We start from the raw sequence: 15,722 nt of genomic DNA on the forward strand, positions 1-15,722 counted from the left end.
TTTCTCTCCTAAGTTGTGTGCAAACCTGGTAACAAGAGACATAAAAGTGTTTGCCCACAAAGGTTTCTCGACAAAGTACTAAGTCATGTTTTGATTTGGGATCACACACTTGTTTCCCTTGATGAAATGTAAATAAAGTTATGACTTCTATGACGTGTTTCTTTTTGCATTTTTGGTTAATATTCCATCTCTGTGAAAATGAAACCGCTATAAAAATAAAATTTGCTGATTTACAAATATTTAAACAAACTTACCAATTCAGAAAGGAATTAATTATTTTTGCTTGTATCCAGTGGAATATTTAAAAATGTGCCATCTTCTTTGAAGCAGGTTTGTAATATGAACAGTTATTGAAGATTTTTCATCATTGGTGAAAAATTCATTAGCACTGCTTCATTAGCACCCTAAATCTCAGAACTGACCAAGGTATGAAATGTTTTTTTGTCTTTACCCACAAATCTGAATATGAAATGATTTAGAGTAATTAATTGTCCAATAATAAAGAAAAAAAACATAACAGATCAATTGCAAACTATATAAATATTAGCTTTGTATGTAATAATAAAAAAATAAGTGTCTGAACCCTGACCTGAGAATTTCCAGTCTACAACAAGGACTTTCCAGTCCTGCAGAGAAAAGCTTCACTCCTGAATCCTTAAGGTCATTGTTACTCAGGTCCAGCTCAGTGTGGACGACTGAGAGTTAAGAAGTGAGGACAGAGTTCGACAACTTCTGTTTGTCACGTTACAGCCACCCAGTCTGAAAGACAGTATTTTTTTATCAAAATAAATCGCTTTAGTCATTAAACACAGACACACAAGAAAATATAATATCATGTTCTCATCATGAGCTAAAATGGCTTATTTCAGAGGTTGGCTCCACTTTGAAGCCACCCTCCATAATGGCCCACTTTCTTTAATTTGCCAGTTTCAGGAAGCATGGTGCAGGGAAATATTCAGTACTTGTGAGCTGAGCCTCGATTCTTGAAATATTACATTCATGACATGCTTGTTGTGGCTCATGGTCTTCATTCACACACCTGACAGAACTGAGTGCTGACAATCATTTCACTCAACAGAGTCAGTTTTTTGCCAAACCTAATGTATCATTTATCTTTTAATTACTTTATCTATCTTTAATTGTTTTGTCCTAGTGTGTTGTGAATTTGAATCAGCATTTAAAGAAATTACAGTATAGGCAACATATTTACTCACAGAGCTTTGTTGGAGACTTTGACCACTGGCAGCAGCCTCAGAAGAGACTCCTCTGAAGCAGAGTATTTCTTCAGGTCAAACACATCCAGATCTTTATCTGATGACAGTAAGATGAAGACCAGAGCTGACCACTGAGCAGGAGACAGTTTATCTGTGGAGAGACTTCCTGATCTCAGGGACTGTTGGATCTCCTCCACTAGAGAACGATCATCCAGCTCATTCAGACAGTGGAACAGATTGATGCTTTTCTCTGCAGACAGATTTTCACTGAGCTTCTTCTTGATGTACTGGACCGTTTTCTGATTGGTCTGTGAGCTACTTCCTATCAGTGTGAGCAGACCTCGTAGGAGAATCTGATTGGTCTGCAGTGAAAGACCCAGGAGAAAGCGGAGGAACAAGTCCAGGTGTCCATTTGGACTCTGTAAGGCCTTGTTCACAGCACTCTGGTGGAGAGATGATTGTAGGTTTGGTTTGTTCAGGAAATTAGGCCACTTTGAGATTGTTTTCTCTTCCAACAGATTGAGTCCAGAGTTGATGAAGGTCAGATGGACATGAAGAGCAGCCAGAAACTCCTGAACACTCAGATGGATGAAGCAGAACACCTTGTCCTGGTACAGTCCTCTCTCCTCTTTAAAGATCTGTGTGAACACTCCTGAGTACACTGAGGCTGCTCTGATATCGATGCCACACTCTGTCAGGTCTGATTCATAGAAGATCAGGTTTCCTTTCTGCAGCTGATCAAAAGCCAGTTTCCCCAGAGACTCAATCATCTTCCTGCTCTCTGGACTCCAGTGTGGATCTGTCTCAGCTCCTCCATCATACTTGGCCTTCTTCACTTTGGCCTGAACCACCAGGAAGTGGATGTACATCTCAGTCAGGGTCTTGGGCAGCTGTCCTCCCTCTCTGGTTTCCAGCACATCCTCCAGAACTGTAGCAGTGATCCAGCAGAAGACTGGGATGTGGCACATGATGTGGAGGCTTTGTGATGTCTTGATGTGGGAGATGATGGTGCTGGCCTGCATCTTATCTCTGAATCTTGTCCAGAAGTACTCCTCCTTCTGTGGGTCAGTGAACCCTCTGACCTCTGTCACCATGCCAACACAATAAGGAGGGATCTGATTGGCTGCTGCAGGTCGTGTGGTTATCCAGAGGTGAGCAGAGGGAAGCAGTTTCCCCCTGATGAGGTTTACCAGCAGCACATCCACTGAGGTGGACTTTCTAGGGTCAGTTAGGATTGTAGTTTTGTGGAAGTCCAGAGGAAGTCGACACTCATCCAGACCATCAAAGATGAACACAACCTGGAAGTCTTCAAAGCTGCAGATTCCTGCTTCTTTGGTTTCAGTAAAGAAGTGATGAACAAGTTCCACCAAGCTGAACTTTTCCTCTTTCAGCACATTCAGCTCTCTGAAAGTGAATGGAAATATGAACTGGATGTCCTGGTTGGCTTTGTCTTCAGCCCAGTCCAGGGTGTATTTCTGTGTTAAGACTGTTTTCCCAATGCCAGCCACTCCCTTTGTCAGCACTGTTCTGATTGGTTCATCTCTTCCAGGTGAGGCTTTAAAGATGTCTTCTTGTCTGATTGTTGTTTCTGGTCTGTCTGGTTTCCTGGATGCTGTTTCAATCTGTCTGACCTCATGTTCATCATTGACCTCTGCAGTCCCTCCCTCTGTGATGTAGAGCTCTGTGTAGATCTGATTCAGAAGGGTTGGGTTTCCTGCTTTAGCGATCCCCTCAAACACACACTGGAACTTCTTCTTCAGCTTAGATTTAAGTTCATTTTGGCTCCAATGGTAGTCCCTAATGAAAGTTTCTAAAATAACAACGGATAAAAATAATCATTCATGGAAACATCAAATGCACTTTTTAATTACAAGTTGATCTGTTACAAAAGAAATTCAAATTTAGCCAGCATCTTAAATCCTCAGAGAAATCTTACTGCTCTTTAGAAGGTCAGCAAGTTCATCGTGCTTCATTTTCCTTAGAAAGTCTAGTGTAATGTCCACAAAAGCCTCTCTGCTGCTCCTATCCTCACCCCTCTTTGGACTCTCTAACTGTTCTGGGTAATCATAGGTTAGAAGCTTCTGGATGTTCTTAAGTTCATTTTTCACAAAAGTGATGATGATGTCCTCCAGCATCTGGAACAGAATTCTATATGAATACCTTAGTCACCTATAAACATTCATTGGTTAAAAAGTGAACGAACATAGGAAAAAAACAAAAACAAAGCAGAACACAAGAAACCAGGAACAAAGGAAAAAAAAAAACAGGACAGGGATACATGTGTGTATTAAAAAGAAGATAATGGAGAGGAAAACCTCAGTGCATCATGGGGATTCCATCAGCTGCTTTAGCTTATAGAGCATAACCTAAATAGGAAATGGTTTTAAATCAGCTGCCCTAATTATTAATGGGAAGCTGGAAATTTGAAGACTAATCCTAAAGTTAGAGATCATGTATTTTTCCTGAATCCAAACATGGAGCTGGTTCCAAAGGAGAGGATTCTAGTATCCTCTGGGTTCTGCCTCAATTCTACTTTTGAAAAATTTAGGAACCATAAGTAAGCCTGCAGTGTGAGAGCGAAGAGCTCAGTTAGGATAAGTAGGTACTATGACTTCTGATATCCAGGTCTTGTCAAGGTGATGTGTCAGTTTACTCGAGCAAAATTGTATTCATACCATATAACAGCCTTTGTTGTAACTCTCGACAGAGCTATGATCATGGGAATTGATTAAACTGTACCCACAATCCTTCAGTGAAATGTAAACTCTGGGCTATATTTAAAAATTAAATGTTAAAAAAAAAACCCAAAAAACAATCAAAATCATCAAAAACATATCGATATCAACACTGCACCTGTCCAAAGTGAGACAGATGCCGTTTCCAAAGATCACGTTTTCAGTGTTTTCCAGTTATCATTGTAGCACACATAATTTACTTCCAACACGTGCATCAGTTGATAGATAACATGTAAAATTAATCACTGGTACAGATAACACAGCATTGTCCAAGATTGTTTTGTCCTGCACAGCTGCAATTTTTATAGTTTGTTTTACACAGTGTTGAGTTGTGCTTCCAATTTGTCCCACCAACAGTACTAGAAAAGTAGTAGTTTCATATGGACCATTACTGCAGAGGGCCAAAAGGATCAGCTATAAATCTCATATATTATGGTATGGTGATTACAGAAGGCAGAGGTCTGACCTCTAACTTTTGTTTTTAGGACAGCTGGCTCTGCTTCTCAAACCACAACACAAACATGTCCGTGAAAGATGTAAAAGTAGTTGTTGTACATGTACAGACCATAAATATGGAGTCCAGCTGTGTTTGATGCTGCTCGGCAGACTGACCACTGGGAACCTCTGAGCTCTGCTGGTCCACTCTGTGGAGGAACAATGAAGAATATGACTAATGACAGATGAGTAAAACCAGATGTCCTACAAAAACCACTCCCACCTGGCTCTCAGAAGGTTCTTTGTGGTTTATGAAATCAAGACATGTTAGTGGCTTCCTCTATTCTAACCAGTGCTCTTATTATCTTAACAAAAACAACACACAGCTAGATTCATTAAAAAAACAAAAAAACAAAACAAAACACTCAAGACAAGTCAGGGTCTACAGCTCTCCCCTGAACCCATGAAGCAAGAACCCTGGGAAATGGTCTTCACTCAAATTACAGGTGTCACATAGTTCAGTCACTAATTGTGAAATCATGATTAAAATATTGCTGGTGTGACTGATGGAATTAAATAGAGGTCAATGTTAAGTCTAATTGTTGAATGTTGTCATTGGGTTTCTTAAATTTGTACAGTCTTGGTTCAAGCAGTAGGATCAAAGCCATTCCTTTGATCCTGACCATCTCTCCAGCCACTCTGTGCTTGGGGAGGTTTTATTGTAGATACATCTGACAGATCTGTTTCTTGTGTTGTAAGCTTCCTGCAGGAAGCATGCTTTTATGGTCGGTTTGGTGAGCAGGAAGTCATGCATACAGACACACACACACACACACACACACACACACACACACACACACGACACATATACACACATAGTGCCTTGCCTTAGAACCATTGGGGGGTTTTATAGTGGGAGGTGCGTTTGCTGTGATGTGTATTGTAACAGTTTGTCAATAAATAGCTGCGAGGAGAGCTGCTCTTTGAAGGACTTTGGGCTGGAGTCAGGTTAGGAGCGTGAGCTCCAAGAGCTGGTTCTTCACCAAAACTTCCCTCGCTAGTGGGTTGAAGATGTTCTGTTATGTCTTGTTTTGTTCATGATGAATAAGTCTCTAAACTAGTGGGGCTTGTGGAAACACAGACCCAACAGTCAACACATGCTAGAAAACACCATGTCAGAGAAGACTGATAAATTTAAATGTTTTACATTTCTAGTATGATGTCACAAAAGACATCAACCTGTCTGGTATTGTTGCAAATTATTTTCATTGCTTGGCCTCTTGTATAAACTGTTTGTGTTTCTCTGATACTAAAACTGCTCCAAAGTGATGTTTGTTGTGTGAGTCTGTGTTTTAATATATTTCCATCTGTAACTGTCTTACGCTGAGTAACTCAAAGGAACTAATGCCCAGGCTATTTAAATATTATTTAGAACTCTGAGTGCTTGCTAGAGAACATATTAAGACTGTTTTATAGTCTTTAAACTGGACGTTTTATCAATTTTTATGTCATTTTAAAACCATTTTACTGATTTTTAAAGTATTTCACAGCATGTTCTGGGATCGATGTCTTACCTAATGCATGAACCAGTTCACAGCTGAAGTCTTAATGAATTATTGCTCCTTTATTTGGTACTTAAACATACTTCATCTTTGAATGACTTTATATTTAAGATTCACAGGATGTTTTGTGCAACTATAAATAAGAACATTAAAGACCAAGATTAAACACAAGGCTTCATGCCTAATAGTAGTGTATGAAGTGCATTAAGATGTAAAAACATAAAGTGAAATACATCCATAAAGTACACATACATGGTCTGCAGGTGTCTGAGCCCCACACAGCTGAATATGACTGACTTATGTTTTCTTTTTTTTCATAATGGATAGGTGTTCACCACAAGCTGATTTGGAGAAACTGTCACCTGAGTGAAGTTGGCCCCCCCACCTTCTTCAAATCCAACAAAAGTGGTATCAAACGTTTGTGCTGGTTTGTGCTGCAAAAATTTTCGTTTGTGCCGCTATCATTTTAAAGATATTAATAAAAATTTCTAGAGGTCATCAGAGGTCAACCAGCCCCCCCACATTAATGGAATCAAACAAAACTGGTGTCAATCAGTTGTGCTATGTTTGTGCTGGTTTGTGCTGCTAAAATTGTCATTTGTGCTGCCTCTGTTTTAAAGATATTAATGAAAATGTAAAGGTCAAAAGGTCAACCAGCCCCCCCACATTACCCAAATCAAACAAATTTGATGTCAAACGTTTGTGCTACGTTTGTGCTGGTTTGTGCTGCAAAGATTTTCGTTTGTGCTGCTATCATTTTAAAGATATTAATAAAAAATCCTAGAGGTCATCAGAGGTCAACCAGCCCCCCCACATCAGAATCAGAATCAGAATCAGAATCAGAAACAGCTTTATTTGTCACAAGCAGGTTGCCCTGCAGTGAGATGGGACCCCCCCCCCCCCCCCCCCGACCTTACACACATTACAGACATCACTTGGGGTTACAAGTCGGAGATCGGTAGCGTTACAGAAAAGAACACTGAAATGTACACAACAACGGGAAAGTACAAGAGGAAAAAAAGAGACCTCCTCTCATGCTGTGCTTCCATGGCGGGACAGCACGGGAGCAGGAAACAAAAAAAACTCCTCTGCACAAAAAAGCACATGAATAACCACAGCACAACATTATGAAAGACACAACAAGCCACAGGGTTGGGTAGGGGATATCATAACACAATCAACACAGTGTGCACATCTGATCTGGGACTGCTGCAAATTGCTCCGCCAGCTGACCCGATGTCCACATCATGGGGGAGGTAAGCATCGAAGACGTTGGGAGGGGGGGGGATCAGTGAGTGCTAATCAGTGTAAGTGTATGTGTATGCGTGTCCATAGTTCAGCAGAGACACTGTCCTTCGCCCTATCAGGCTAAGTAAACAGTCCTCCAGTCAATCCAGGTGGCCTTGCAGGGGATGGGAAGAATAGTCATCACAGTCGTTATCAGGGAGTAGTTGTTCGGCTCCAGCCTTGGGCCTGCAGCTGGCGCCGTGGTGATATCCGCATTTCGATATTGGTTTTGTTGATTTTTCATACGAGCAGGCCAGGAGAATGTCAAGCTGCTCTTTTAACACTCCGACACTGGACTCTCAATCTCCCGTTGGAGAGCCGCGAGCCTCCCCATGATGGTATCAAACTTCTGCTCCGTGTTGTTGTCATTCTTTTGATTCTGAGACCTCACAGCTGCAGTGATCCGTTCCGCGATGTGATCCAACTGTCGCTCAAGGGTCTCATTTTGAGCAGGCCTCTCTCTGATGTATCCCCTCATACGCTCAATGGTGTTGTTTTGAGCCTTCACAGCAGCTGTAAGCGTCTCCAAGGTGTTGACCATGCTCTGTTCGTTGTGAGAGGTCGCGCCTCGTCCCATCGCTTCAATTCCAGCGGGCAGCCTTGGGGGGGGTTTGAACAGCTGGTTCCGCTTTCTTATTTCTCCGATAAACCAGGGCCAGGCCAGCTCCAATCAGCAAGAACCCTGTTACCATGGTTCCGAATAGGTAGATATCTTCAGCGTCCTCGATCGACAGTCCCGCCAGGCACACGACCCTCCAGGTCTGCCACCCGTCCATCGTGTATCCGGCAGGGAAAGTTCCTCCAGGGCACTCAGGCTCTCCTGAGCCCAGACTTCTCGTTGAGAAAAGGGTGTCAATAGCATTCAGAGACCAGTTGATCAAATCCATAATTCTTTAGGTTTTAGAGAATGACGTGAGAGACTGTTCCAGGGAAAGTAATGCACACAAGACAAGACAAGGACACAGAAGCTAAGCAGGGAAGATAAGGGTAAGGAGGAGAGTGCGACCGCCTTCGCTGAGAGCCAAAGAGAAATAGTTTTACCCACATTACCCAAATCAAAGAAAAATTATGTCAAACATTTGTGCTACGTTTGTGCTGGTTTGGGCTGCGAAAATTTTGTTTGTGCTGCTATCATTTCAAAAATATTAATAGAATAATGTCCTGACGCGCGCTCAATCATCTAAGAAAGTAAATTCCAAAAGGTTGATTCTGTTCATCCGGACAGTTTCAGTGGAAGAAACGTTTTGTCACTCATCCAAGTGACTTCTTCAGTCTCAGCTGACTGCAGGTTTCCCCAACCTTATAAACAGTACATTTGCACAGTGAAGGAAACTAGCACCACTGAATGAACAATGGGCTGGGGGGTTAGTTCCATGATTGTTAGTATGCAAATTCTTATGACCATTGATCAACGACTACTAATCAAAGACACAGATTCTCGAATGGCCATGAGTACCATTCACAGAAAGTGGGGAATGGCTGCAATCACAGCATTGTAAGATGGTGACAGATGTACCCTTGGGCCCCCCTTCTCGATTCAGAGATGGTCAGCATCCTGACAGCCTGATGGATGAAGCTGTCTCTCAGTCTGCGGGTTCTGGCCCAGAGGCTCTTCAGTATCCTTCCTGATGGCAGCAAACTGAAGAAGCTGTTGAAGGGATGAGTGGAGTCACCTGTAATGCAGAGGACCTTCCGGATGAGGCAGGCGCAGTAGATCTCCTGGGGAGGGAGGCAAGAGAAGTCCCCACAATCCTCTCCGCTGCTCTCACTACCCGTTGTCATTTTTTTCCTGCAGGACCCAGTGCAGGAGTCATACCACACAGTGATGCAGTTGGTGAGGATACTCTCAATGGTGCCTCTGTAGAAGGTGCTCATAATGGGGGTTGAATCTCTTGCGCTTCTCAGTTTGCAGAGGAAGTAGAGTCGCTGTTGGTCTTCTCCACATTCAGGGACAGGTTGTTGTAGCTGCACCACTCTGCCAGATGGTTAACTTCACCCCTGTAGTAGATCTCATTATTGTTGCTGATGTGACCTACCACAGTTGTTTCGTCTGCAACTTGATGAAAAGGTTGGAGCTGTGTGATGGTGTGCAGTCGTGGGTCAGCAGAGTGAAGAGAAGGCGGCTCAACACACATCGTTGAGGAGCCCAGTGTTATTGGGCTCGAGGTGTTGCTGCCGACCCGTACTGTCTGCTGTCTTCATGTCAAGAAATCTAGCAGCCAGTTACAGTGGCTATTTGGCCCTCTTGAACTTTTCCACATTTTGTCACATTACAGCCACAAACATGAATCAATTTTATTGGAATTCCACTTGAAAGACAAATACAAAGTGGTGGATATGTGAGAAGTGGAATGAAAATGACTGGGTTTAGATTAGGGTACTAGATTATATTATTGGGAAAATGTCACATAGGAGATCGCTAGACTTTTCATATAAAATGCAGTTATAGAATAACAAATGCTTGTCTAAGTGACCAAGGTTTTTTCCTTTAAAGCAGGAGCAAAGTAAGGAGAGCATATATATTTTGGTTAAGCCCGATAAAGTATAATTAGAATGTACCGTTACATTAAGAGGAGCAAAATGAAATCAAAATATGCTGTATCAAGAACATGTTATAACACAGGAAATGTGAGTTTTAAAATGAAGTTAGTGTTAACACACAGGTGTTGTTTCTAGGCAGCTTTTAGCTATGATAAAATTTACGCATAAGTAATTGCTTCTATGCTTAAACTGAATTGATTAAAATGTTAGTTTTCTCTTTGATCTTTTAGTAGAATAAGCAGTCATAATGATTTTCTTGTGATCTATTGTGAAAGGTGACACAAAGGTCAAAACAAAATGCTTGTAGACATAGATAAAATGAAGGTTCACTTGTAGGTAAGAGTTAAGTCACATTTTGCTTGGAAACTTTGGCACTTGCAACAGTTTTTTAATGCACGCTTACGGACATAAATATTACGTAGATTGATTTGTAAGGTAGAGGTGAAAAACATTTTGCTTTGTTTTTGCTTAGCAAGCAGTGATGGTCTGATAGATAAGCAGGCCCTGAATCGGTCGACAGGAAACATCTGGAGACTGAGAGAACCATATAGGTCAAATGTGGTAAAGCTTGTAGATGGATGTCTGACTGAAAAGAGGAAGTAAGTTGAGTACAGGATGTGCTTGAGATGATCAGATAAGAGAAGAAGAGAGTTTCTTAAAAGGGTGTCGGAGGTTGTTAAAAGTGTAGCTTACCAAAATGAATAAAATTGAAGATTAGATATGTATAAATGATAGACCCTAGAACATGATAGCTTGAACCAAGTTTGAATAATTAAGAGAACAATTGATGAATATAGTAAGTGAGGGAGGCGTAGTAGGGAAAGGTGTTTTGTTTCCTTTGCAGGAGATCTCGGGACCAAAGCGACTACAGGGGTGGTGAGGATCCTGGAGGCCCCAGACCGAATGGAGCCACCAGAGAGGGACCCAGAAAAGAAGCACAGACCACTAGAGATTCCCAAGTGTAAGGGGTATCTCACCGGTGTCAGTGGGTTCAGTGGTGAGGGAGGAGTGCTGATTGAGCTCTGCTCGCACTCTCATTCTCTCCAGCCACTGACCAACTTTAGGCTCACTGATACATTTGGGTGTGACCAACCTCAAGCATGAAGTGTTCTCAGGGGGGGAACTGGCGTCTTACTATTCGACCACCTCGAACACATGAGGTTGTTGTCTCATTCCCTGAGCCAGAGGACGGCTAGAAAGGGTCAGAGCGAGGGCAGTGGACCTGGGAACGGTGGTTCTGGTGCCCATGATGCCATTAATGGGGTTAGAGGCGGCTGAATTGACCAAGGAGTGACACAAGCAAACTGTGGTGACCCTCTTTTTAAAAAAGAGGGTCAAGAGAGGGAAGTGTGGAATTAAAGAGATTATTTTGCAGCTACAATATATTTTGCGGCATTAACATTGCATTAATAATATAATCTACAGCATTGATATTGCATTAAGATGGTTATTGAACATGCTGGCCTCACATTAACCTTTTGATTACAGGTGCAGCTATAATCATTGTATACACATATTGCATTTCTGTGCCTATTAAAGAGTTGAAGCTCAGTCAATTAATTAAGGGTCGTAAGCTTTGTTTGGCGCGATGTCCAGACAATCTATTGTGTAAGTGACTTGGAGCGTAGAAGGTTAAATCTGCACGCACGCTTACAATACCACATATAATCTAGAAACAGGCCTGAACAAAGGCCTGAGTGTATTCAGCAACCTGCTGCATTTGAGTTTGCTTGGTAATAGATGACTTAGAATTAGTCATGAAGTATACTTTTAAAATGTCTTTGTTTCCTCTGTAAAGTGTGCATTTTTTGGTTGTTATTTTGAGGAGCTGTTTGGATGATGCTATTTGAATAACCAGGTCATTCATTATTATCTTTTATTTGTTTATATCCTTTTTTATTAAACTTTCAGTAGTGGCATTTGATTAAAACATTTGTTCAATATGTTACATATATAGTTTCATTTAGGTTATTACACATATGAGAGTTGATCTCTGTCTGAAGGTTTGACGAGGTGCGACAGAGTGCATTTGAGGTCGAGACACACACACACACAGTAGTTAGACTCATGTTTAGGTAGAGTTCAAATAATAGTTTGCAAAAGCTTGTAACTGCAAAATTGTGCCTGCATAAGTGACAGTTTGTTGTAGGATGTGTTTCTGATGTTCCAGAGATAAGCGAGAGTCAGAAGATCAACAGGAATTACCTGGCGTGGAGACGGAGAAAATGTTCTTTTTAAATGTGTCACAAGTCGTCAACAGAACATTTGTGGTTTTGAAACTTATGCATGTAATGTATCTGCTCTGACGCATGAGGGGGCGTAATACCCTGATTGCAACCTGAAAACAACTGCTTGTGTATTATTGGGCGGAGATCAATGCTGGTGTGTGCAGTGTTCATCTCCCCACGCTGCGTGTGTTCATTAAAAATCATCGTTTGACTTAACTCTTCTGGACCATTGTTGTTTTGTACTCATCCTCAATATTTGAACCCTCAACAGTATGAGCAACGATAGCTTAAGGACACTATCTCCAATAAAGAGGAAATTATCATCTGCAGTTCGTAAAAAGTGCCATATTAAAAACAATTCAGCAGACCCTCAGAGTGCGGATACAAACTGTTTTCAGCTAGAGGTATACTTCATGCACTTATCAACATACAGTTTAGAGGCTTGCATTAGAGCGCATTGGTGCTAGGGCATCTTTTATTTAGCACGGTTATACCATTGTGAATGTAGCTATATAAATACACTCAAGAGTCTATCATATGTTTGTCATGCAACTAAAAATTCAAAAATATATTTTTAAATCAGTAACTTTGCAAATTTAGAGGATTTGTTTTCGGACAACATATGTGTCACATTTTAAACAGGGTTTGAATAATCAGCGCCGACATACAGACATTTATGCGCTGGGTATAACAGACATGCTTACCGTGTGAAAGGCCCGCTGATGTCTTGGAGCAGAGAAACACGCTGTATTGTTGCTTTTCTCTATTGTATAAGCAACGCCCGACTGTCAGAGACGCTCTGTGCGGGTAGCAGTTTGGCTCCAATGCACATCCAGGCATCCGTGTGAAAGAAAGGTGTTGCTGCGGCAAGGCTCTCAGGATAGTCAGGCTTTTATTTATATTTGCATTCTGGTGTGTTAAAACTAGCAGCCTCTGTGTCCCACTTGGATCATCATTCCGAAAATTCAGATATTTAAATAAAATGGTGAATTGGCTAATGATGAGGAACCACTTAGATCCGTAAAATGAGGTTTGATTAAATTAAACTCTTATGAACAGCGATGAATTCTACCTCTCTGCTGAAGTGTTCCAAACGAACGATGTTTTCTATATGTCCAAACTGTGTGCTAACTACCTCACACCGCTGTGTCTGGGGTCCGAAAAAAAGAAGAAGGTTAAAACGATATACCTTGCGGCAGTTGTGAAGTGCTGAGGAAAATACTGTGTGTCTGATGGGGTGTTTTTATATAGGAGGATTTGGTTTCATTTGGCCTCTGAGATGCAGATACAAAGAGCAGGTTGTAAAGAAAAAGGTGGAAAAACTATGGAACTACAGTTGGGATGTGTGTGCTGGGATGCTCTTGATAAGGAAGCCTCTTTTATTGTTTTATGACTTGTTTTGCTGACTGCTGGCACCCTACCTGTAACCCCCTTCAGAGCGCTAAAGAATGTGAAATGCTCCTAAACTAGTTAAATTAAATGCTGTGTGGGAATACGCGGTTTTTAGAAGTATCACAAGCAAAGTTTATTTCTAAAAGAATACATGTTGTTTGTGGTACTCTGTTTAAAAAACTATTAGCCTCTGTGTCTTTTCGGAGCGCTAAAGAAAAGTAAAATGCTCCTAAACTAGTTAAATTGAAAGAAAAGTAAAATGCTCCTAAACTAGCTATAATAAATCATCTATGTGTAAATAACAGAGCACTGAGACCTATACACCCCTTAAAAACAGTTTAATTAAAACAGTTTGAGGGGTGTGAGGGTGGGGGGTGGGGGGTGGGGGCAAAAAAGCTTCCTCTATATTACTACTGAAGTGCACTAACTAAAGAAAAACGCTCGGTCAAACAGGTGTTTTTAACTGAGATTTAAATGAATAGATGGAGTCAGAGGCGTGAATAGTGGCAGGAAGATTGTTCCAAAGGCTCGGGGCTGCCAGAGCAAAGGCACGGTCACCTCTGGTCTTTAGCCAGGATCAGTTTTCAGTTTCAGTTTTCAGTTTTATTTGTCATATCCTAGTTAGCACAGGGTCAACATTGCAATGAAATGTTGACATGAAGACAGTCACTCAGCAGAATGGTACAGTAGAAGAAAAATAAAATAAATAAAAAATAAACAAAACAATAGTAAAGAGCAAAATATTAATAAGATGTAGTAAAAGAAAAAAAAAGATTTTCAGTTAACTGACTATATATATATATATATGTACACACTAGTGATTAAATAAAGAAAATCTGAAATAGGAATGTGCCGGGGGGGGGATTGCACAGTGGCAGGAATGAGCAGCAGTACAAACTGAATAGTACAAAAGTTTTTTAGTGGCAGTTGTTACAGTATTGCACTTTTTAAATATAAAAAGTGGAGTGACCAGTGCAGGGTTGTCCAGAATGCTGCGGCATGCCTTCTGACTGGAACTGCAAGGTTTGCCTCTATCACTCCAGTCCTTGCTGACCTGCATTGGCTCCCTGTCAAATACCGAATTGAGTTTAAAATTCTATTGCTTACCTTTAAAATCATAAACAATACTGCACTGTGCTACCTCACTGAACTCCTTAGTCCATATACCCCTAGGAGAGCCCTAAGATCATCAGGACAGTTACTCTTAGTGCACCCCATTTTACACCATCGTCCCCTCAAAACTTGCCATGAAGCTCGTCGACCTTGGGCTAGGAACACCAATCTGCAGATGGATTCTAAACTTCCTCACAAACAGGCCCCAGGTAGTGAGAGTTGGTAAGCACACCTCCTCATCACTTATCCTAAACACAGGTACGCCACAGGGTTGTGTGCTTAGCCCCCTCCTATATTCCCTGTTCACACACGACTGTGTTGCCAAACACGAGTCCAACATCATCATCAAGTTTGCAGATGACACAACCATCATAGGCCTCATCACCGACAACGATGAGACGGCCTATAGAGAGGAGGTGATGGCGCTGTATGAGTGGTGTCTGGAAAATAACCTGACTCTCAACATCAGCAAAACTAGAGAAATGATAGTGGACTACCTGAAACGACCAGTCAGGGAACACCAGCCCATCCACATCAACGGTGTCAAGGTCGGAAGGGTCAGCAGCTTCAAATTCCTTGGAGTCAACATCACCGAGGACTTCTCCTGGACCCTTCACACAGACACTGCTATCAGGAAAGCTCACCAGCAGCTTTATTTCCTGAGGAGGCTGAGGAAGTTTGGCATGAACGCCAACATCACCTCAAATTTCTACAGGTGTGCAATTGAGAGCTTGCTGACGAGCTGCATTGCAGTTTGGTATGGAAGCTGCTCTGCCAGCAGCCGTAAATCACTACAGAGGGTGGTGAAGGCAGCAGAGCACATCACTGGCATGAGGCTTCCTGCCATTCAGGACATTTATCTTCAGTGATGCCTCCGTAAAGCACACAGCATCATCAAGGACCACAGCCACCCAGCACATCAGCTGTTCTCCTTGTTACCATCTGGCAGACGTTACAGGAGTCTGTCTGCTCGGACTACAAGACTTAAAAACAGTTTTTACCACCAAGCCATACGACACCTCAACCACAACACTTAAACACACACAACACAGTCCACAGGCGCACTCAGAAGCTACCCTGCAGCTTATTACTATTCCTCAGATTTATTATCAAGTGTGCCTATGCCAAGAGGCACACTTATTACTATTCCTCAGATTTATTATCAAGTGTGCCTATGCCAAGAGCACACTTATTACTATTCCTTAGATTTATTAT

General features: G+C 41.7%; 1 protein-coding gene across 1 annotated transcript; it reads right to left on the reverse strand.

Moving 5' to 3' along the window:
- Positions 1–682: 682 nt before the first annotated feature.
- Positions 683–4,579, reverse strand: LOC109204516 (NLR family CARD domain-containing protein 3-like). The gene is made up of 4 exons (XM_019365517.2): positions 4,515–4,579; positions 3,151–3,349; positions 1,437–3,024; positions 683–695 (listed from the first exon to the last, which is right to left on the reverse strand). The coding sequence occupies exons 1-4, from the start codon at positions 4,515–4,517 to the stop codon at positions 683–685; spliced, it is 1,803 nt and encodes a 600-aa protein (XP_019221062.2). The 5' UTR covers positions 4,518–4,579.
- Positions 4,580–15,722: the final 11,143 nt, after the last annotated feature.

The sequence above is a fragment of the Oreochromis niloticus genome, unplaced genomic scaffold (assembly GCF_001858045.2).
Source record: "Oreochromis niloticus isolate F11D_XX unplaced genomic scaffold, O_niloticus_UMD_NMBU tig00002532_pilon, whole genome shotgun sequence".
Classification (NCBI taxonomy): Eukaryota; Metazoa; Chordata; class Actinopteri; order Cichliformes; family Cichlidae; genus Oreochromis; species Oreochromis niloticus.